Genomic DNA, 22,044 nt, shown 5'->3' on the forward strand with positions numbered 1-22,044 from the left:
ATCACAGCTCCCCAGCAGCTGTGAAGATCAGGAGGGTAATGGTCCAAGGCCAGTCTGAATAGAAGCTTTTCAAGACACCATCTCAAGCAGTAAGCAGGATAGGATACCATGTCTTATTACCCAAGCTACTCAGGCAGAGTAAATAGGAGGATCACAATCCACGCAATCCAGCCCCCCTCAAAAAAAATACCTGCAAGTCCCTATTGGAAAAATAACTCAGTGTAAAGGGTGGGGGAGGGGGGCCAGTAGTTACAGTGGTAGAGCATCTTGCCTAGCAAATATAAGGAAGGCTCTGTGTTCACATCCAGGTACTACCAATGAAGTAGATGAAATCTAGTCAGAATACATTCATTGTTTTCTGCTAATCCTGAAAGAAATAAATACATTTCCATCAGCTGCAGAAAAAAAAATGTGACCCAAGTTACTGATGCTTGGCTCTGGTAAAGAGCCACTGGATGAATTTAGACCAAAAACAAATCAAATTAATAAATTAAGGAAAGGGCCAGGAGTTTAGCCTAGTGGTAGAGTGCTTGCCTAGCATGCACAAAGACCCAGGTTTGATTCCTCAGTACTACATGCATAGAAAAAAGCTGAAAGTGATGCTGAGGCTCAAGTGGTAGAGCTCTAGCCTTGAGAAAGTCCAAGGACAGGGCCGCTCAAGCCCACGACTGGCAATAAATAAATAAAGGAAAGCTGAGAGAAAGCAAGGGAAGGTATAACATTGTCCAGAAAGAAATGGACTCTTACTTGCCTTACATAGCTGTAACCCTTCTGTACATCACCTTTATAATAACAATGGGGGGGGTGCCAGCCGTGGGGCTTGAACTCAGGGCCTGAGCACTGTCCTTGGACTTTCTCAAGGCTAGTGCTCTTCCACTAGATCCACAGCACCACTTTCAGTTTTTTTTTTCTATGTATGTGGTACCGAGGAATTGAACCCCAGTCTTCGTGCATGCTAGGCAAGCACTCTACCACTAGGCCAAACTCCAGGCCCCAAAAGAAATATTTTTTAAGAACTTTTATCTTTGGCATTTGGCACCTTGTCTTGATCAATACCTCAAGTATTCGCTTTATAAAGTTAATGCACACATCAGGACACGTCGCAATGTTAAGAACTCTTTATTGAGCTACAAGTGAGAGTAGTCTGAAATACTAAAGCGTAACCAGATGCTAGTGGCTCATGCTTGTAATCCTAGTTACTCAGGAGGCTGAGGTCTAAGGTTCAAAGCCAGCCAGGGTAGGAAAGTCAGTGAGACTCTTATCTCCAATTAACTACGCCAGAAGTGGAACTGTAGCTCAAATGGTAGAGCACTAGCCTTGAGAAAAAGAGCACCTACGGGATAGAAAAAAGAGTTTTGAGTTCAAGCCACAGGATGGGGTGGGGGGTGGAGAAAGAATAAGAAGAGAGAGGGGGAGAGAGAGAGAAGGAGGAAAGGAAGGAGAGGATGAAAGAGGAGGGAAGGGAAGGGAAGGAAAGAGAAGGGAAGGGAAGGGTAAAGCAAAGCAAATAGGCTTGTATGAAAATAGGTGACATCTTGAAGGACAAGAAAAGTTGTAACCATTTCACCTCCTTTCTATTTTTATTTATTTATTTATTTTGCCAGTCCTAGGACTTGAACTCAGGACCTGAACACTGCCCTTGGCCACTTTCTGCTCAAGGCTAGTGCTCTGCAACTTGGGCTACAGGGCCATTTTCAGCCTTTTCTGTGTATATGGTACCGAGGAATCCGACTCAGGGCTTCATGCATGCTAGGTGAGCACTCTACCACTAGGCCACACTTGGGGCCCCAACCTTCTTTCTATTTTAACCCAAGGAAACATCATCCACAAATGGCCTGGAAGAACCACAGCTCCATCACCCAGTTTATTTTCACGGGGCTGTCTGACGACCCCCACATCGAGGCTCTGCTCTTTGTGCTCTTCCTGGCCATTTATCTCCTGACCACGACGGGGAACCTGCTGCTGCTGCTGGTGATCAAGGCCAACTCCCACCTCCACACCCCCATGTACTTCTTCCTCAGCAATCTCTCCATCCTGGATCTCTGCTTCTCCTCCGTCACGGTGCCCAAGCTGCTAAAGGACCTCCTTTCTGACAAGAAAACCATCTCTGTGGAAGGCTGCCTGGCTCAGGTCTTCTTTGTGTTCATCACCGCAGGGACTGAGGCCTTTCTGCTCTCCATGATGGCCTATGACCGCTATGCAGCCATCTGCCACCCACTGCTCTATGGCCAGATCATGAGCAATGAGCTGTGTGTGAAGATGGTTCTCATCTCCTGGGGCCTGGCCTCTCTGAATTCTGTTGTCATTGTGCTCTTGGCTGTTAATCTGGACTTCTGTGGGATGCACACTATCCATCATTATACTTGCGAGCTGCCCTCCCTCTTTCCTCTGTCTTGTTCTGATATCTCCATCCATCTCGACATCTTGATCTGCTCCACCTTGCTGCACGGGCTTGGTACCTCACTCCCCATCTTCTTGTCCTATGCTCGCATTGTGTCCACTATCCTGAACATGAGCTCCACCAGGGGCAGAAGCAAGGTGTTTAACACCTGCTCCTCTCACCTGATTGCAGTGATTCTGTTCTTCGGGTCAGGTTTGGTTCGCTACCTCATGCCCACCTCAGGATCCTCTCTTGACTTGCTCTCCTCCTTACAGTACAGCGCTGTCACTCCCATGCTGAATCCACTCATCTACAGCCTGAAGAACCAGGAAGTCAAGGCTGCCATGAGAAGGACATTGGGGAAATTTCTACATTATTTTGCATAATAAACAAAGATGCAGACGGGTAGGAAAAGGGTTTATATCAAGTGCTTGAACTTAAGGTAGAGTTTTAGACCACTGACTTCAAGCAAGCCCTCTACCACTCTCTCTCCCACTATACTGAACATTTGACATGTACAAAATTACATTGAGATATCTTTTATATGTAAACTCCATATAATCAGCCTTTTCTTTCTTCTACTCGCTTAACAAAATCACCAGCAGTTTATTATTGTTATTTTTTGTCTGATTGATCGACTCTGTTATAGATCTTTATCCAGTAACTACTTTATTTCTTTTATCATTTTAAGAACAGGGCGTTTGTTTTGCTTTATTTTGAGAGTACAGGGTTTAAACTCAGGGCCTTATGCTTACTAGATGGATGTTTTACTTTTTGAGTCATTCCCCCATACCTTTTTGCCTTTTTAAAATCAGATCTTGCATCTATGTCTGATTAGGCCTGAACCACAATCCTCCTATTTACATTCCCTGCGTGGCTGGAATGATAGGTCCATGCCTGTATGCCTGGTCTTGTCGGTTGAAATGGGATCTTAATAACTCTTTGCCTGGAATGGTTTGGAGGCTCAATCTTCCCAATTTCTTCCTCCTGAGTAGTTGAAATTACAAGATAAACCACTCTGCCAGATTCAAACAACAGTCCTAAATCTCTATGTAAATTCCAAGTTTAAAAATAAAATATGACACTTCTACAATGAACTACAAGTTTGTTGGTTGGTTTATTCATTTGTTTGTTTTGCTAGTACCAGGATTTGAACCCAGGGCCTCATACTTGTTCAATTTGCACTCTAACATTTGAGCCATGCCTCCAGCCTGGATTTTTGCTGGTTATTTCAAAGAGTCTCGTTGACTTTTGTTTTGTTTTGTTTTGTCTGGCTTTGAATTATGATCCTCTAGATCTTAGCATCTTAAGTAGCTAGGTTATAGGTCAATTCACACTGTACTCTTAAATGACAGGTTAAATTGAAACCCCTTGTACAACTATTTAAAAATCATTTTAAAAAATTTAAGAAATTGAGGCCAAGAGTGTGGCCCAGTGGTAAAGTGCTTACCTAGCATGTACAAAGACCCAGGTTCAATTACTCATTACCACATACATAGAAAAAGCTAGAAGTGGTACTGTGGCTCATGTGGTAGAGCTCTAGCCTTGAGAAAACCCAGAAACAGTGCTCAAGGCCCTGAGTTTAAGCCCCGGGACTGGCTCCAAAATAAATAAATAAATAAATATTAAAAAGATAAGCTGGGCACTGGTGACTCATGCCCATAATCCTAGCTACTTAGGAGGCTAAGATCTGAGGAATGTGATTCTAAGCCATACTTGGCACAAAAGTCTGTGAGATTTTTATCTCCAATTAACCACCAGAAAACCAGAAGTGGTGCTGTGGCTCAAGGGATAGAACACTAGCCTTAAGCTGAAGAGCTCAGGGACAGTGCCCAGGCCTACAGTTCAAGCCCCAGACAAAAAAAAAAAAAAACAAAAAAACAAGTTTTCCAGGCACCTGACCTGAATCCGCCACCATGGTATTCTGTTCTGTGGGATTACAGGGAAAGACTGGATTCTCAAGGATCTGGGGCCATTTTTATTTGGTTGGTTTGTCATTCCTGGGGCTTGAATGCAGGACCTGGGTGCTATCCCTGAGCCTCTTTATTCTTAAGACTAGCACTCAGTCACTTGATCCATATGCAGCACCACTTCTGGCCTTTCTGAGTAGTTTATTGGAGATAAGAATCTCACATACTTTCCTGCCCAGGCTGGTCTTGAACTGCAGTTCTCAGATTTTAAACTCCTGATTAGCTAGGACGGCAGGTATGAGCCACTAGCACCTAGCTGACCTATGGCACCTTCTATGTACCTTTCTCTGTATACAGCTTTGCCTTGAGTGGGTCCAAGTAAAGAAGGATCATGAACATTCCAAGCCTCAACTCAGCAGCAAAGCTCACAATGATGCTTACCATTTTTTATTATGACCAGGATGCTAAAGAACAATGAGCTTTGAACTGAAAGCCTGCAAGACAGGATACAATAGAAGCACTACACACCTATGTTCTTGCTATACTAATTACAGTAGTTATATTACAGAAACAGCCCAGATGCCCTAAACTGATAGAAAAAAAAAGATGATACTGTCATAAGGTAAATCTCAGTCACAGAGAAGCCATATTTTGAGAGGTTGATTGGGAACCTTTATTGGAGAGCCAGCATCTGCAAGTGGGATCCTGCCTCAAACTCCCTCAACCAAGACCAGAGCTTACACAAAGCTTTAAAGACAAAAACCATATACTTGGAGTGGAGACCAAACCCTAACAAAAGCAGATCATAGTAGGAAGTAGCTCAGGCAAGTACAAGCAGAAATCTCCATATAGGGATAAACGCTTCAAACCTTCCATACAGGGAGATAGCCTCAGCATTTAAGGAGGCTAATCAAGGACAAGCATTCTCTGTAGCAAAAGCTCCCTCCCCTAAGGCTAAACAGCTTGGTATCTGCAACTCAATGAACAGTCCCTCTCACTGCTAGGCTTTTCAGCACTTGGTGGAAAGCCCCCTCCACCTAACAAGGCACCAGGATGAGTGTGAGAAATTACTTAGACTCAACCTCCTCACTTCAAATTTGAACTTCAGTACCCTGAAAGAGCCATGTTGCTTGATTGCTATCTACTGCTATTAAGGCATTATGGAGAACCTGGTGAGGTGTCTTTAGATCATTGGTCATATGCTTGAAGGGAATTGGGGAAAGGAAAACCTCTCCCTTTTCTCTTTTCACATCCTGGCCTTGAGGTGAACAATTTTTGCTTGACCACACACCATCCGAGATAAAAATCTTTTCTCTTTATAGATTGTCTCAAATGTTTGGATGGTGATGATAAAAACCTAGTGAAGACAAGTACCAGTGGCTCATGCTTATAAGGAACTCAGGAGGCTGAGTCAATAATTCAAAGCAAGCCTGGGCAGGAAAGTCCTTGAAATTCTTATTACCAAGTAACCACCAAAAAAGCCAGAAGTGGAGTTGGAGCTCAAATGGTAGTGTATCACAAAAACTCAAAGGCAACATCCAGGTGCTGAGTTCAATCTCAGCACAAAAAAAAAAAATGAAGAGCTAATGAACAGAGATTAGAAATAATCCTGGCTTTTATGGCATATTATCATTCAAGGAATATTAAATTCTCTTCATAATGTTACTGAAGAAATATGTGATTTGGAAATTCACAATTTCTGAGGAGTTACCATATCCTGTGAAATCTCACATTTGACCAACCTATAATCCAGCTTATCTATGAGATTGTGATACTATGGCTTGAGTGACTTGTTAACCATCATGACAATAAGCAACTCAACCTTCCTTTAAGCAAAGCTAGAAGGATTTTGGCTTCACACAGTCTTCATATTTGAGTCTATTGAGCTGCCAGAGATGTTCAGCATGAACAGTGTTTAAATTGAGGCTATTGTAAAAAAAAATAACTGTAATAATAACTACAGAAAATGATTACTATTTCTGAGATTTTTTGGTGTATATACCCTGGTGTTGAACTCAGGGTCTAAGCACTGTCTGTGGGCTTTTGTACTCAAGACTAGCTCTCTACCACTTGAGCCACAACTCCAATTCCAGCTTGTGGACTTTCCTTCCCAAGCTGGCTTTGAGCCATGAACTTCACATCTCAGTATCCTGAGTAACCAGGATTACAGGCATGAGCCACCCAGCGTGAGATATTTTTTAAATAATAAAAGAACTGGAAAAAGAGGATGATGGCTCACCCCAGGGACCTCTTATATGATGTAACCTAAAATGAAATAAGAATAGTGGGGAAGAGTAGTTTACCTTGGAGAACCCACTCCGAACCAGAACAGCCTCCTGCTTAAGAGTTTCCCCAATGACCTTCCTCATTCTCCAGGGTTAGATCAAGTCCCTCTGGCCATTGTTACTCGTAAAAGAGAATCAAACAACAACAACAACAGAAAAAACTTGCCCTTGGACAGAAAGACTATGACCTCTAAAGGAAGGAAAAGGTCGAGAAAAGACCACAAAAGTCCAGTCAATTGTGGCTTTTGTTCTCAGTGGAAAAGATGTCATAACAGGATCCTGAGGGCAGCGGTTGTTGGTGTGTATCCAGGTAAAGATGGATCTTCTCACTTAAAGCTACCTTCTCCTTAAAATTACCAGCTCTGGTAACATCTGAATATAGCGCTCATGAACAAAACAGAAAACAGATCCTCAGTTATTTCCTCACATAATTGTCCCTTCAAGGGGAAGGAAGGCAGCCACATTAGAGATACTGAGCCCTATAACTGACAATATACAGGTGTGCCTTTATCTCTTCTCATCTTACAGAGAAGAATTTTGCTTGTCTTTGATGCATTCAAGTTGGTCCAAGTTTGAGCCTCATCTTTATGAACTCTGAAATCCTGAGATCAGGGGGCATCATGGATTCACAGAACCAGGTGATGGAAATACTTGGAAGAACCAATGTGCACAGGCTTCACCTACACTGTGGGGGCTTCTCTCTGTCCTCCTTTCTGTGAAATTGTAAATTGTATCAATCTGCTTCGATTCACATTCAGGGGAGAAGGGGTTTCTAGTTAGCAACAAGGTACTCAATGAAGACAATTTTCCTTTTTTTTTTTTTTTTTTGGCCAGTCCTGTTGGCCCAGATTGTTCTTTTGTCATTTTTTGGTTTTATTTTTATTTTCTCCTGAAAGCCTCAAGTAGCTTACAAGCTTATAGGGATAGAAGAAAATGTCAAAATAGCTGACAATCATTCAAACATTCAGCATCATCTTTCAACAAGATGGTCAGCCAAAATGTCTGTGACTGACTCAGTGTCAGTCATCCCTTCTGTGGCTTCAGCCCATATCCTTTGTAATCAGAACAGAATACTCCCTAGTGTCCTGGGATCTGCCCTGAGTGCCCTTTTCTTCTGCACCCAGAATAACCTTTGTTCTCATCTCTTTCCTTTCTAGGTCTGATCTCCAGCACCTATTCTTCCCAATCTTCTCCACTTTGGCCAGTAGGTGACAGCCCAGAGCTAGCAAGTGCTGATAAGTTCTGATGTAGCCGTGTAATCTGTCCTGCCTGGGTCAGCTTCAAAGCTTTGCAGCTTGAACTCTAGGTGCTATCCCTGAGCCTCTTTGGCTAGCATTCTACCACTTGAGCCACAGCTCCGCTTCCCGCTTTTTTTTTTGGGGTGGGGGGAGGTGTTCATTGGCGATAAGAACCTCACAGACTTTCCTGCTCAGGCTGACATCAAACCTCCACCCTTAGACTCAGCTTCCTGAGTAACAAGAATTACAGGTGTGAGCCAGTGATGCCTGGCATGAAAAAAGTAGATTAATGCCTAAGAGAGGTAGCCTGTCTTTTTAGTTCTTTTTAGTTCTCCTCCTCTGACAGGAATCTTGAATACCCCATGGAAGTTAGCAATGAGACTACCACCACTGCGTTTATCCTCCTAGGGTTTTCCAGTGACCCTAGGATCCAGGTGTTACTCTTTGTGCTATTCTTGGTGATTTACCTCTTGACCCTCATAGGGAACTTGTCGATGATGCTGGTGATCAGCGTGGATTCTCACCTCCACACGCCCATGTATTTCTTCCTGAGACACCTCTCCTTCCTAGATGCTCTCTATTCCTCTGTCATTGTGCCTAAACTGCTAGAGCACCTTCTTTCTCAGTGGAAGACGATATCCTTTGTTAAATGTTTCACCCAGATTTCTCTGGTCATGTTTTCTGGGGCCACTGAAGCTTGCCTCCTTTCTGTCATGGCCTATGACCGGTTTCAGGCTGTATGCCACCCTCTGGTCTATGTGGGGGCTATGGACCGGAAGGTATGTACTGGTCTGGTGGGTGCATCCTGGGCTGTGGGAATCATCACTGCAGTCATTAACACCCTCTTCCTCGCTCAGCAGCACTTCTGTGGCCCCAACCTTATCCGTCATTACGCATGTGAGATTCCCCCAGTCCTACTGTTGACCTGTTCTGATCCCTACACTAGTGTCATCTCCCTCCTGATCACCATGGGGATCCTGGGACTTGGCACTTTTTCCCTCTTGCTGGGTTCCTACGTCCGTATCATTGTCACAGCCCTGAGGATCAACTCTGCCACAGGTCGGAGCAAGATCTTCTATACTTGCTCTTCTCACTGCCTTGTGATCACCATCTTTTATGGCTCAGGAATAGCCAGGTATGCCATTCTATACTTCTTTTGTTATTTTTTTGGGGGGGGGTGTTTGTTTTTATCAGTTGTGGGGCTTGCACTGTGGGCCTGGGCGCTGTCCCTGAGCTCTTCAGCTCAAGGCTACCACCCTACCTTTTTCTTTGTCTTTTTTCCTTTCTTTTTGTTTTTCTTTTTTGTATGTGCTGGTACTGGGGCTTGAACTCAGGGCCTGGGCACTGTCCCTGAGCTTTGTTACTCAAGGCTAGCACTCTACCACTTAAGCCATAGCTCTACTTCCAGCTCTTTGCTGGTTCATTGGAAATAAAAGTCTCATGGATTTTCCTAGCCTGGCTGTCTTCAAGCTTTGATCCTCAGATCTCAGCTTCCTGGGTAACTAGGATTACGGGTGTGAGTCACTAACACCTAGCTTATGCCATGAATCTGAACAGTAATTTCCAGAGTTACAAAATGTTGGAAACCATAGTAGCATTGGGAACCTAAACACAAGGTTTTTCAAGAAGCAATCCTCACGAAATGAGGGCAGGGTGTTTGTACTTTTGTATAAGTTGAGGGAAATGAGGATAATCTCATTTTGTCATCATTGCCTACGCAAGATGCTTTGAAGAGTATCAAGTACTATGTAAAAGCATGGAACTAGTTTATGCTCTGTTCTGATGGCTTCAGAATTTCTATTTTTGCCTCGGGGCAGTTTCTATAACTTTCTATGTGAGACATGGTATTTGCAAGCAGCTGAAAGCAGGAATGACAGGCTTCTCTCCGATCGCCATTTCTAGAGGCTGCTCTCAGTGGTCATGACCCTTTGCAGGACTGGTGAGGGTAGAATGGACCATTGCTGCCAACAGCTTTGTGGTCGTTGCCTAGGTCCATTTGCTCCTTTTTGTAATTCCCTACCAGGTACATGACTCCGGCATCCGGCTCAGTCCTGGAGGAAGTGCTATCTGTGCAGTACAGTGTAGTGACGCCAATGCTGAACCCTCTTATCTACAGCCTGAAGAACAAAGAAGTGAAGGCTGCTCTCCAGAGGATGCTGCTCAAGAAGTCGAGGCTGACCTTCTAGAGAGAAGCAGCTTACCAACCAGCCACGGTAGCATTCCAAAACAAAGACTTTATTTCTTAAGGGGAACTTGAAATTCAGTTCAAGGGAGATAAGGAAATCTCCATCACAGGGGTTATACTTATGGCTTAGGTGGTAGAGCACAAGCCAAGGAGCAAAACATGAGTTAGTAAGTTGGAATCATGTGAGAGGGGAAAAAAACGCTCAGGGGGCTGGGATTTGGCCTAGCAATAGAGTGCTTGCTTAGCATGCACGAAGACTGGGGTTCAATTCCTCAGTACCACATACATAGAAAAAAGCCAGAAGTGGTGCTGTGGCTCAAGTGCTAGAATACTAGCCTTGAGGAAAAAGCCCAAGGACAGTGCTCAGGCCCTGAGTTCAAGGTCCAGGACTGGTAAAAAAAAAAAACCGCTCAGGGCAGCAGCCAGGCCCTCAGTTCAAACCCCAGGACAGGTTTCCTCACTGCCCTCCACCACAAAAAAAAGTAACTAAAAAGCAGTGCACCAGTGGCTCACGCCTGTAATCCTAGCTACTCAGGAGGCTCAGACCTGAGGATTGCAGTTCAATGCCAGCCCAGCATGAAAGTCTATGAGACTCATATCTCCAATTTACCACTGGAAAACCAGAAGTGATGCTGTGGCACAAGTGGTAGAGCCCTAGCCTATAGCTGAAGAGCTCTACACTAGAGCCAAAGAGCTCAGAGACAGCACCCAGGCTCAGAGTTCAAGCCCCATGACTGACAAAAAAAAAAAAGGTACCTGGGGCCGGGAGTTTTGCCTAGTGGTTGAGTGCTTGCCTAGCATGCACGAAGACCAGGGTTCGATTCCTCGGTACCACATACATAGCAAAAAGCCGGAAGTGGTGCTGAGGCTCAAGTGGTAGAGCTCTAGCCTTGAGAAAGTCCAAGGATAGTGCTCAGGCACTGAGCCCAAGCCCAGGACTGGCAAAAAAAAAAAAGGTACCTGAAGTATATCTTTAATACATGGACAGCTTAAGGAATGAATGAAGGAATACGTAATGGGCTTATCTGGAGAGACCTTTCTCTTATATGATTCTAGGAAACAGGAGAGTTCAGTATCTCCTATTTTGGGGTGGGAAGGGTCATGGGGGCTTGGTGCTATCTCTGAGCTTTTGTACTCAAGATGCTAGATAAGAGACTCATAGATTTTTCCTGCCTAGGCTGGCTTCAAACCATGATCTTTAGATCACAACCTTCTAAGTAGCTAGGATTCGAGATGTGAGCCACTGGAACCTGACTGATTATCCCCCTTTTCAAATATAAGTTTTCAGGGGATGGGAGTTTGGCCTAGTGGTACAGTGCTTGTCTAGCATGCACAAGATCCGGGTTTGATTCCTCAGTACCACATACATAGAAAAAGCTGGAAATGGTGCTATGGCTCAAGTGGTAGAACTCTAGCCTTGAGAAAAACCAAGGGCAGTGCTCAGGCCCTGAATTCAAGCCCCAGGACTGGCAAATATATATATGTATATATATATACATATATATATATAAATTTCCAGCCCTGTACTGGTCTCTCTACACCTATAACCATAGCTACTCAGAAGGCTAGATCTGAGGACAGCCGTTCAAAGCCAGCCTGGGCAGAAAAGTCTGTAAGACTCTTGTCTCCAATTAACCACCAGAAAGCAGAAGTGGTGCTATAGCTCAAAGTGGTGGAGCACTAGCCTTGAGCAAAGAGCTCAGGGACAGCACCCAGCCTCATGTTCAAGTCCCATAATAGACAAAAATAAATAAATATAATTTGTTTCCTTTCTGTGAGCTGGTAGATCGCGTCTGTAACCCTAGCTACTTAGGAGGCTGAGACATAAGAATCACAATGTGAAGCCAGCTCAGGAGGAAAGTCTGTGAGACACTCATCACCAAATACTCCCCCCAAAAACAGGAAGTTCAGCTATAGCTCAAATGCTAGTTTTGTGTAAAAATGTTCAAAGAAAACACCCAGGCAATGAGTTGAAGCTCCAGGACTGGTACACGCAAAAATAAATAAGTAAATGAATAATAAAGTAATAGTTTCCTGAGAGAGAGTAGAAACATAACTTTTGTCTAATAGTTTCTGTGTCTCCCATGCCACCAATTGGCTGTGCTAGATAAGTGGAAAAATGAAAGAATAAGATATAAGGGAGAGTAAGACAGTATATGTAAATGAATATTTAGTAGTTTGCAATAAAAGTCTTGCATTCACAATAAGATAGGTGTCAGAATGAAATAAGGATACCAGTTCAAGGTCTAGTACCATGCCTTTATCTCACACCCATTCTGGGACCTTGCTGGATGGTGGGGGCTTTTCATCCAGCTTTGGAAAATCTAAAGATGAGATGAGATAGGCCAGATAGGCCACTTTTGTGTGGTGTGTGTGTGTTGGTTGTGGGATTTGAAATCTAGACCTGGGCTCCTATCCCGGAGCTCTTCAGTTCAAGGCTACTGCTTTACCACTTGAGCCACAGCACCACTTCAGGTGCTTAATTGGAGCTAAGAGTCTCATGGACTTTAGTGCTTGTACTGGCTTAGAACTGCTCTTCAGATCTCAGCCTCCTGAGTTGCTAGGATTACAGGCATGAGCCACTTACACCCCAGGTTGGTCCCAACTGGACCTCTCAAAACGTGGCTTTTTTATGTCTTGTGATGGAATTCCTGTATAACAAGAAGACAGAAACAGATTGGAGAAATCAGGACAATCCAGAAACTCCCTATCATTGACTCAACCTGCATCTTTCATACCATAGCACATAAAAGTCCTGCCACAGGTGCTGCCATCCATCAGTGGCTAACCAATACGTGGGACAGGGGTGGCCTTGAACTTTGAACCTCCAGCACTAGGAGCTAAACAACCTTTTTTTTCTCTTTATAAGTTATTTGCCTCCAGTATTTCAGTATTTAACTAACATAGCCAGGACTATGAGGCTGAGGCTCATTAGCATAGCCCCAACTTGTGTGTGTGTGTGTGTGTGTGTGTGTGTGTGTGTGTGTGTGTGTGTGTGTGTGTGTGTGTTTCCTTGGGCTTGATTTCAGGGTCTAGGTGATGTCCCTGACTTTCTGTTTTGTTTTGTTTCTGTTTTTGTCTGAGCCTGGAACTCCAATTCCGTATCTGACACTTTCACTCATTGACTGGCACTCTACCACCAGAGCATACCTCCAACTCCATACCTGAGCTTTTTTGCTCTATCATTTTGAAATATAGCTCCACTTCCATCTTTCTTTTTCTTTTTGTTGGGGGTTTTGGAGAGTAAATTGGAGGGAAGAATCTCAAGGACTCTCCTACTTGGGCTAAGGTCAAATGGGCAATCCTCAGAGCTCAGCCTCCTGAGCAGCTAGGATTACAGGCATGAGGCACCATCCCCTAGCTTATTCGTGTTTTTATTATCCCTCCTTTTAGTCCTCTGGGGAGGAGACCTATTTGAAAACCTTCAATCTTTCTGTAGTTCCTTAAATGCAATAGATAAGCAATAAAAGTTGGTTGAATTGATACCGAAAGTATCAACTGCATCTTTCTGCAGTAAGTTCAGCCTGTTTCTCCTGTAGAGATGAAAAATGGCTATGACCTATGACCTCCATGTACCCCACACACACACCTTACCACCTCCCATTCCCTGTAAGAAGAAAACATAGCCAGCCACACTCCAAAACAGGCCCTTTATTCAAGACACAGGTAAAATCTCTTGCGGTCGTGAATGTGCCGTCATGAGCACTGAGCATCCAATACACTAGCCTTGAATCTTGGGAGAACAGTTCTCAGGAGAAGGGGTGTCACTCCAGGGCCCAGGGCTCAGAGACTAATCAGCTTCAGGGGAAGTTGAAAGAGGCAAATGAGGTAGCACTAGGGAAGAGGGGGTCTAGGAACAAGGAAAGGGCCTTGGTGACAAGGTCAGCAGGTGCCTACAACATCTCACAGCGCCACTGCTCCAGCTCCTCAGTGCACAATGCTTTGTGGGCCAGCCTGATCAAGGAGAGAGGGACAAAAAGAGTGCATGAGCAAGTGTTAGGTCAAATTCCCACTGAGCCTCTTCCGAAGGAGAGATGCAGTGGAAATTTTTCCCATATAGATGCTAAGGGTTTCTATGGCATCTAGTGAAGTAGAGGGCAAAAAAAGAACAAAATTCAACAAGGTTGTACAGCTAGAAAAACAATAACACCAAGGGTTTACTTTAAAGTATGGGAGCTAGCCTGGCAAAGGGAGGCTTTGATGTCAACCACCACTAAGAGAGCTCCTTTTCTTTTTTTCCTTTACTTTCTTTTTTTTTTTTTTGTTTCATTTCATTTTATTTTTGTGCTGGTCCTGGGACTTGAACTCAGGGCCTGGGTGCTTTCCCTGAGGTTTTTTTTTTATTGTTGTTGTTCAAGGCTAGTGCTGCACAATTTGAACCACAGTCCTACTTCTGGCTTTTTGCTGGTTAATTGCAGATAAGAGTCTCAGTGATTGGGCACAGTGGCTCATTTCTATAATCCTAGCTACTCAGGAGGCTGAGATCTGAGGATCAAAGTTCAAAGCCAGCCCAGGCACTAAAATCCCTGAGATTAATGATTAGAAAACTAGAAATAGAGCTGTGGCTCAAGGGGTAGGATGGTAGCCTTGAGATAAAGAGCTCAGGAATAACATCCAGGCCCAGAGTTCAAGCCCCACAACTAACCAAAAAAAGAAGAAGAAGAGTCTTAGTGATTTTCTGCCAGGGCTGGCTTTAAACCTCGATCCTCAGAATTCAGCCTCCAGAGTACGTAAGATTACAGGCAGGAGTCACCAGTGCTCAGTCTGGGATCTCCTTACTAGGAAAGTTATTATACAGGCATAGAGAAACATAATGATAATAATAATAATAATTTTTTAAATAAATACTTAAGTATATCATGGGGGAGGAGGGAATGGGTCCTTGGGCCAGCTAAATTAGTTTGTTCTCAAGCCTTTATAGAAGATTAAATGTAGCTGGGCATGGTGGCTCACACCTGTAATCCTAGCTACCCAAGAGGCTGAGATCTAAGGATCAAAGGTTCAAAGCCAGCCCAGACACTAAAGACCATGAGACTCTTATCTATAATTGACCACTAGAAAATCAGAAGTGGGGCTGTGGCTTAAGGGGACAGTAGCCTTGCGCTGAAGAGCTCAGGGACAGGCCAAAGCCCAGAGTTCAAGTCCCATGATTAACCAAAAAAAAAAAGATTAAATGGCCAGGAGGGAGAGGAAGAAGAAAGCCACAATGGGGCAAAGAGCAAGGGAAGGAGCATAGGGAATGTTGACAACTGAATGAGAACTTACCAGTAGTCGATTCCTTTGCTATCCAGAATCTTCTTGACACACGCCACATCATCAGTGAGGTCGTCATCAAGCAACTCTGCCAGGAGGTAGGAAAAAAGAAATGAAACAATGAAGATATATTTACCAGAAAGATAAATGAGCTGCCCTATTTCCTCAATCTAGTGGGTCTGGATTTTGCCATATGAAAAGGCAAATGATAATAATGGATCTTCAGAGTAAGGGTTTTTCTTTCTTTTCTTTTCTTTCTTTCTTTCATTATTTATTTTGCCGGTCCTGGGGCTTGAACTCAGGACCTGGGCACTGTCCTTGGACACTTTTGCGCAAGGTTAGCACCCTGCCACTTGAGCCATAGCAAGACTTCCAGCTTTTTCTGAGTATGTGGTACCAAGGAATCAAACCTAGGGTTTAGTGCATACTAGGTGAGCACTCTACCACTAGGCTATGCTCCTGGCCTAAGAGTGAGGGTTTTTCTTTATTTCTGTGGGACATCACTAGAAGAGCCATCATCTTCAACAAATGACCCCCTGAAAATGCAAAAAGTCAGACTGCAAGGCTCAGGTTGCTGAGGCCTCTGATATTTGATGATGACAATTCCCAAGTTTCTTAGTACATTTGCTTCAAATTACAGTTTTTGTGGCAGTAAACCCAAGATGTACTCAGCGCCAAAAAAGACATTACCCCTCAGTCCCACCCCAGGAAGGCTGCAGATAAACAGGGAAACAGTGTAGAAGAGGCTACTCACTGTCACAGGCCATGTCACAGACGTTCCTTGACTGAGGAATCTGGCTACTCTTACACCAAAAGTTATTACTGATCTGGAAGAGTCCATATTCTGTGCTGCCATTGTTTTTGACCATAGCTTGTGTGTCAAAACCACTGGTATGAAATATGATACAGGCCCCTGAGGGAAATATGACAAAGAGTTATCACAAAGATGTCTACGATTTGCATGAAAAATGAACTACAGTTTCTAGACAGAAGGGAAAAAATGATATTTAAGTCAATCTCCAAAGATAGCAAATCATAGAGTATCTTGATGAGATGAAGAGAAACATGAACAGGATCAGATGAGCAGAAGAAGGACTAGGAAGAAATAGAAGAGAGACAGACACACCGAGACACACCGGGTCCGGGATGTCCGCAGTCCAGGTAAAGACTCCCGAGACTCCGAGTTTATTTTCCACTCCCGCTTCTTCCCTCCTCCAGACCCAGGGAACCTCCAGGTGTTACATTCATATGGTAAATCTCAGGTCATTTACATAGAATAGGGCCAGAAAACAATAAGACAATAAAGCCATCTTCTGATGCAAGTCAAGGTACAGTTTGATTCCACTCTGGCTCCCAACACTAAAGGTGAGGAAATGTCATTATATTCAATGTACATTATGTAAAAATAGAACTACATGGCTTGAATATAGAGAGAGGAAAGAAGAAAGTGGGAGGGAGAATGATGGAGGGGATGACATTGATCAAGATGCATTGTGTTCATAACCTAACTTCTGGAATTGTAACCTAATTACAATTACCTAATAATAAAATTTGAAAAGAGAGAAAGAGAAACAAGCCAAGGCTATGAGAAAACCATGAGGTGAAAGTGGAGGAGAGAAGATGAGAAGAAAGTAGAGGAAGGAAAGACAGATGAACAATTCACAAAGCAAAGGAGTTGAGAACTCACATTTGGGCAAAGTGATGCCTCCATAACCATCCAAGTCCTTCAGTGTCTGGGGTAGTTCACATTTTGTCAGTTGCTTGGCCTGTGTGGCAGGGAACGCAATGCTCACCAGAAACAGAAGAACAAAAGACATCATTTTGGCTTCCCCCAAGAACCTGAAGTGGGGGCACCACTCAGCTTTGCCTCCTTTTATTCTTGGGAGCCTTGTGCTAAGCCTTACGTCCAGGAAGAGGATGAAGAAAGACTAGTCATGCCAAGACAGAAGCACTGAGCCTGCCAGTTTCCTTCCATCATTTCACCTTAATTTTTCCTCCCTATCCCCAATGTCTAATCAATACTAAGTATTGTTCTGAGCTCATAGAGAACTCAAGTATGACCCATATTTCCCAATTTGCTTTATTTATATCTTTGTTTCTTGTAGGGTTCGTTCTAGGAACCAGGTTATCTGAAACCTACTTTAGAAACAAAGGGCATTACACATGAGGCAACCAGAAAATACAGTAAAGATTCACAAACAACTTCCTTCTTCTCCTTAAAGACACACAGAAGGTGAAAATGGGATGTGTGTATGGCATCACTGCCCGTGATCACAGCTAGAATTTATCTGGTCAACCCAGCCATGGAACAAAGTCTATGAAGAGTCCTTTGGTATGACAGTTCATGGCTAGACACTGAGAAACAGCGGACATAGTCAGAATCAGCCACAAGTGGGATCCCAAGAGTTCCTATTTAGCAATATGGGTCATTTGGCTGGGCACCAGTAGTTCATGCCTGTAATCCTAGCTACTCAGGGAGCTGAGATGTGAGAATCACAGTTCATAGCCAGCCTGGGCAGCAAAGTCTTATCTCCAATTAACCACCAAAAATTAGCCCCAAATGGAGTTCTGGCTCAAGTGTAGAGCACTAGCCTTGAGCATGAAAGCTTAGGGACAGTCCCCAGACTCTGAATTCAAGCCCCAGGACCAGTACTCCACCAATGACAAAAGAAAGATGGGTATGTGAAAAACACATTGAAAAAGCATTTAGCTATCCTATGAGCTATTAGCAGACTCTCCAACCCCTTCTATAACTAGACACTACATTGTCATTTAAACCCAGTTTAAATCCAAGACTAGTAACTTGTAATAAATTTGTTCATCATTAAAGAAATGTATAGATTGGCCACAGAAAAATAGAGGGACCAGCAGAAAAGCTAATATTTAAACAGGCACCAGTTCACCCTTGTCATCCTAGCTACTCAAGACGCTGAGATCTGAGGATCGTAATTCAAAGCCTGCAAAGGCAGAAAAGTCCTTGAGACGCTTACCTCCAGTAAACAAGCAAAAAGCTGGAAGTGAGACTGTGGCTTAAGTGATAGAGCACTACCCTTAGCAGAAAAACTCAAAGACAGCATCTAGGCCCTGAATTCCAGCCCCAGTACTAGCACCAAAAAAAGAAAAGAAAAACTAGTCTTTCCAATAGTGGAGTTTTGAATGAAAGACCTCCTAGCCTGGGCAATGGACTAAGAATCTGTGATGGAGTAATATTATCCAGAGTCTTAGAAATAATAGGGCAAGGGGGCAGAAGCATGGCCTAGTGGTAGAGTGCTTGCCTAGCAAGCTTAAAGCTCTAGGTTTGATTGCTCAGTACCACATACATACAAAAAGCCAGAAGTGGTACTGTGGCTCAAGTAGTAAAGAGCTATCCTTGAGAAAACCCAAGGACACTGCGCATGCCCTGAGTTCAAGCCCCAGGTCAGGAAAAGAGAGAGAAAGAGAAGGAAAGAAGAGAGAGAGAGAGAGAGAGAGAGAGAGAGAGAGAGAGAGAGAGAGAGAGAGAGAGAGAGAGAGAGAGAAAGAAAGAAAAAAAGAAAGAAAGAAAGAAAGAAAGAAAGAGAGGGAGGGAGGGAGAAAGAAAGAGAGAGAAAAGGAGAAAGAAAAAGAGGGAGAGAGAAAGGAAGGAAGGAAGGAAAGAAAGAAAGAAAGAAAGAAAGAAAGAAAGAAAGAAAGAAAGAAAGAAAGAAAGACTATGTCGTCTCTCATCTCCTTTGCTGTCCCTTGGTTATCTCATATTGTTATAGTATCTCACTTTGTTATCTGATATATTGAATTTATTTGTATTTGGTTATTTGAAATTTGATAGGGAAGGGGGGAAAACCAAGACGGGTGTGGAGTGTGGGGGGGGAGGGAAATGGGTACCAAGACATGTGAAAGGGTATCAATGTATGTGAATTAGTGCACCTTCTACCTGGCAAAAATCATGTAACCCTTTTACTAATTACAATAAAAAAAGAAAGAAAGAAAGAAAGAAAGAAAGAAAGAAAGAAAGAAAGAACGACAGTGATGCCCTCATGTGGCAGCATGCTTACATATAATTTGATTGTATCTCTGCCCTTTCCTGTAAGCAATAAAAAGCAACAAACAGGCCAAGGCTCATGGTTAAGTCCAAAAGAGAAAATAAATGTGCCTCAGGTGAGAGGAACCATTATTTCTACAGAAATGTTTGTAAAATGGGGTATGTGGGTCATCTGGAGAAGAGGCTAAAAAGTGTCTAATTGGAACAATTGCTAACATTCGGAGAAAGGTATAGAGCCTTGGAGATGGCCCAAAGGAGAACAAGAAACAATGGCTACAGTACTGTAGGAGGAAGAGTTGGGAAAGACTATACGGAAGCAAAGCTAGTGGAAGAGAAGTATCTGCCCACACTTTCCTTGCCAGATGGGTCTCGTCACCACAAACCAAACTCCCCAAAAACCAGTAACCCAATGGATGAAGGAGTTACATAAACAACTCTCAGAGGAAAAACTACAAATAGCCAATAAGTACATGAAGAAATGCTCAATGTCCCTAGCCATTAAAAAAAAAACACACACACACAAATCAAAACATCAGATTCCATTTTACTCCAGTCAAAATGGCCATAATCAAAAATATAAACAGAGGGGGCCAGGAACTTGGCCTAGTGGTTAAAGTGCTTGCCTAGCATGCACGAAGACCCGGGTTCGATTCCTTGGTACCACATATATAGAAAAAGCTGGAAGTGGTGCTGAGGCTCAAGTGGTAGAGTTCTAGCCTTGAGAAAGTCCAAGGATAGTGCTCAGGCCCTGAGCTCAAGCCCAGGACTGACAAAAAAAAAAAAAAAAAAAAGAGGTTGAGAGTTTGGCCTAGTGGTAGACTGCTTGCCTAACATGCACAAAGACCCAGGTTCAATTCCTCGGTACCACATACATAGAAAAAGCTGCAAGTGATGCTGTGGCTCAAGTGGTAGAGCACTAGCCTTGAGAAAGCCCAAGGATACTGCTGAGCCCCTGAGTTCAAGCCCAGGACTGGCAAAAAGGAAAAAAAAAATATATATATATATATACATATATGAACAACAAATGTTGGCAAGGGATATGGGGCCGGGGAAGGAGCCCTAATACACTGTGGATAGGAATATAAAGCAGTATAATCGCAATGGAAGGCAGTTTGGTGACTTCTCATAAAACTAAACATGGAACTACCCCATGATCCAGCGTTGCCACTCTTGGACATTTATTCAATGAAGACTTTTGTACACCCACATTCACTGCCACAAAAGTCTCCATAGGCAGCTTATGAAAATGGTGCTGATAGGGACAACACCCAGGCCCAGAGTTTAAGCCCCACGACTGAGAAGAAAGAAAATGGTGCGGGTGCCCTACAACACACAAACAGATCAAGAAAATGCAATCTATGTGTAAACACATATAATAGGATTTTATCCCTCCATCAGGGAAAATAACACTGTATCATTTGCAGACAAATGGATGGACCTGGAAAAATTATGCTGAGAAAAGTAAATCAGGCTCAGAGAGATAAAGGATACATGCTTCCTCTCAAGTATAGAAGTTAGATCAAAAATATAAACATATTTTAATATAAATATAAAATAATATATAATGCAATCTTATATACTATATAATAGATTATAAAATAATAAAACATTTAATATATAAAAACATATAGGGTAATGTGCATATTCAAATGGACTAAAGTATAGTATATACAGTAAATAGATTCCTTTGCTGTAATTCCTGTAAATCATTAACAGGTAGTTTATTAAAGTGAATACCAGGAAGCTGAAACATGTTTTTTGTTTTGTTTTGTTTTGTTTTGTTTTGTTTTTTGCCAGTCCTGGGCTTGAGCTTAGGGCCTGAGCACTGTCCTTGGATTTTCTCAAGGCTAGAGCTCTACCACTTGAGCCTCAGCACCACTTCAGGCTTTTTCTATATATGTGGTACCAAGGAATTGAACCCGGGTCTTCGTGCATGCTAGGCAAGCACTTTTAACCACTAGGCCAAACTCCAGGCCCTGAAACATGTTTTATCTGAGGAGGGGGTAGGGGTTCCTGGGAGGGAGATTAATGGAAAGAGGAATGGTGGGTGAATACACTCATAACATTCAGTGTATAGCTATGAAAAGTAGAACTAGAAACTTGAGGGGATGCGTGACAGAGATTGGAAGGGAGAGTGATGGAAGAATGACACAGACCAGGATGCATTGTACTCATAAATTGATGTGTTGAACTAGATCCCCTTTGTACAACCATTTAAAGATAATAAAAAAATAAATTTTTACAAATGGAAAGGGGCCGGGTGCCAATGGCTCACATCTGTAATTCTAGCTACTCAGGAGGCTGAGATCTGAAGACAGTGGTTCAAAGACAGCCCAGGCAGAAAAGTCCCTGTGAAACTTTCATCTCCAATTAACCACTCAAAAACTAGAAGTGGTACTGTGGCTCAAGTAGTAGAGTACTAGCTAGTCTTGAGTGCTAGAGCACTAGTCTTGGTCTCTCAGGGAGAGCCCAGGTCCTGAGTTCAATCCCCAAGACTGACACAACAAAAGACAATTTTTAAAGGGACAATGGATACCTGTAGGAATAGAAACTGTCTCTGTCCAGAATTGATTTTCTGAAGGTCTGACTGAATTCTATTTATTGGTATTAGTGTTGGCAGAGGGGTTCAAATTATAACTTTTCATTATATAGTAGATTAACATTTTACACTCAATTGTCTATTTCACATGCACGAATATTTTCCTCCTTCTTCATGGTTAGTTTCTGGGGATTTTGTTTGCTGTTTTGAATAGGTTCTGTTTTGCTGTTTCTTTG

At 43.1% G+C, this 22,044-nt stretch overlaps 3 protein-coding genes across 3 annotated transcripts; 2 read left to right on the forward strand and 1 right to left on the reverse strand.

Annotated features, from left to right (window-relative positions):
* The first annotated feature begins 1,830 nt into the window (after nucleotides 1–1,830).
* On the forward strand, nucleotides 1,831–2,766 carry LOC150066765 (olfactory receptor 8S1-like). The gene has a single exon (XM_090353259.1). The coding sequence runs from the start codon at nucleotides 1,831–1,833 to the stop codon at nucleotides 2,764–2,766; it is 936 nt and encodes a 311-aa protein (XP_090209385.1).
* A 5,409-nt stretch (nucleotides 2,767–8,175) lies between these two features.
* On the forward strand, nucleotides 8,176–9,999 carry Or5bs1 (olfactory receptor family 5 subfamily BS member 1). Its single transcript, XM_090355631.1, has 2 exons — nucleotides 8,176–8,948; nucleotides 9,837–9,999. The coding sequence occupies exons 1-2, from the start codon at nucleotides 8,176–8,178 to the stop codon at nucleotides 9,997–9,999; spliced, it is 936 nt and encodes a 311-aa protein (XP_090211757.1).
* Nucleotides 10,000–13,660: 3,661 nt separating this feature from the next.
* Lalba (lactalbumin alpha) lies at nucleotides 13,661–17,071 on the reverse strand. The gene is made up of 4 exons (XM_090355644.1): nucleotides 16,939–17,071; nucleotides 16,006–16,164; nucleotides 15,264–15,339; nucleotides 13,661–13,952 (listed from the first exon to the last, which is right to left on the reverse strand). The coding sequence occupies exons 1-4, from the start codon at nucleotides 17,069–17,071 to the stop codon at nucleotides 13,892–13,894; spliced, it is 429 nt and encodes a 142-aa protein (XP_090211770.1). The 3' UTR covers nucleotides 13,661–13,891.
* Between the last annotated feature and the right edge of the window lie 4,973 nt (nucleotides 17,072–22,044).

Source organism: Megascapheus bottae, chromosome 2 (genome assembly GCF_031878675.1).
Source record: "Megascapheus bottae isolate mThoBot1 chromosome 2, mThoBot2.hap1, whole genome shotgun sequence".
Taxonomy (NCBI): domain Eukaryota; kingdom Metazoa; phylum Chordata; class Mammalia; order Rodentia; family Geomyidae; genus Megascapheus; species Megascapheus bottae.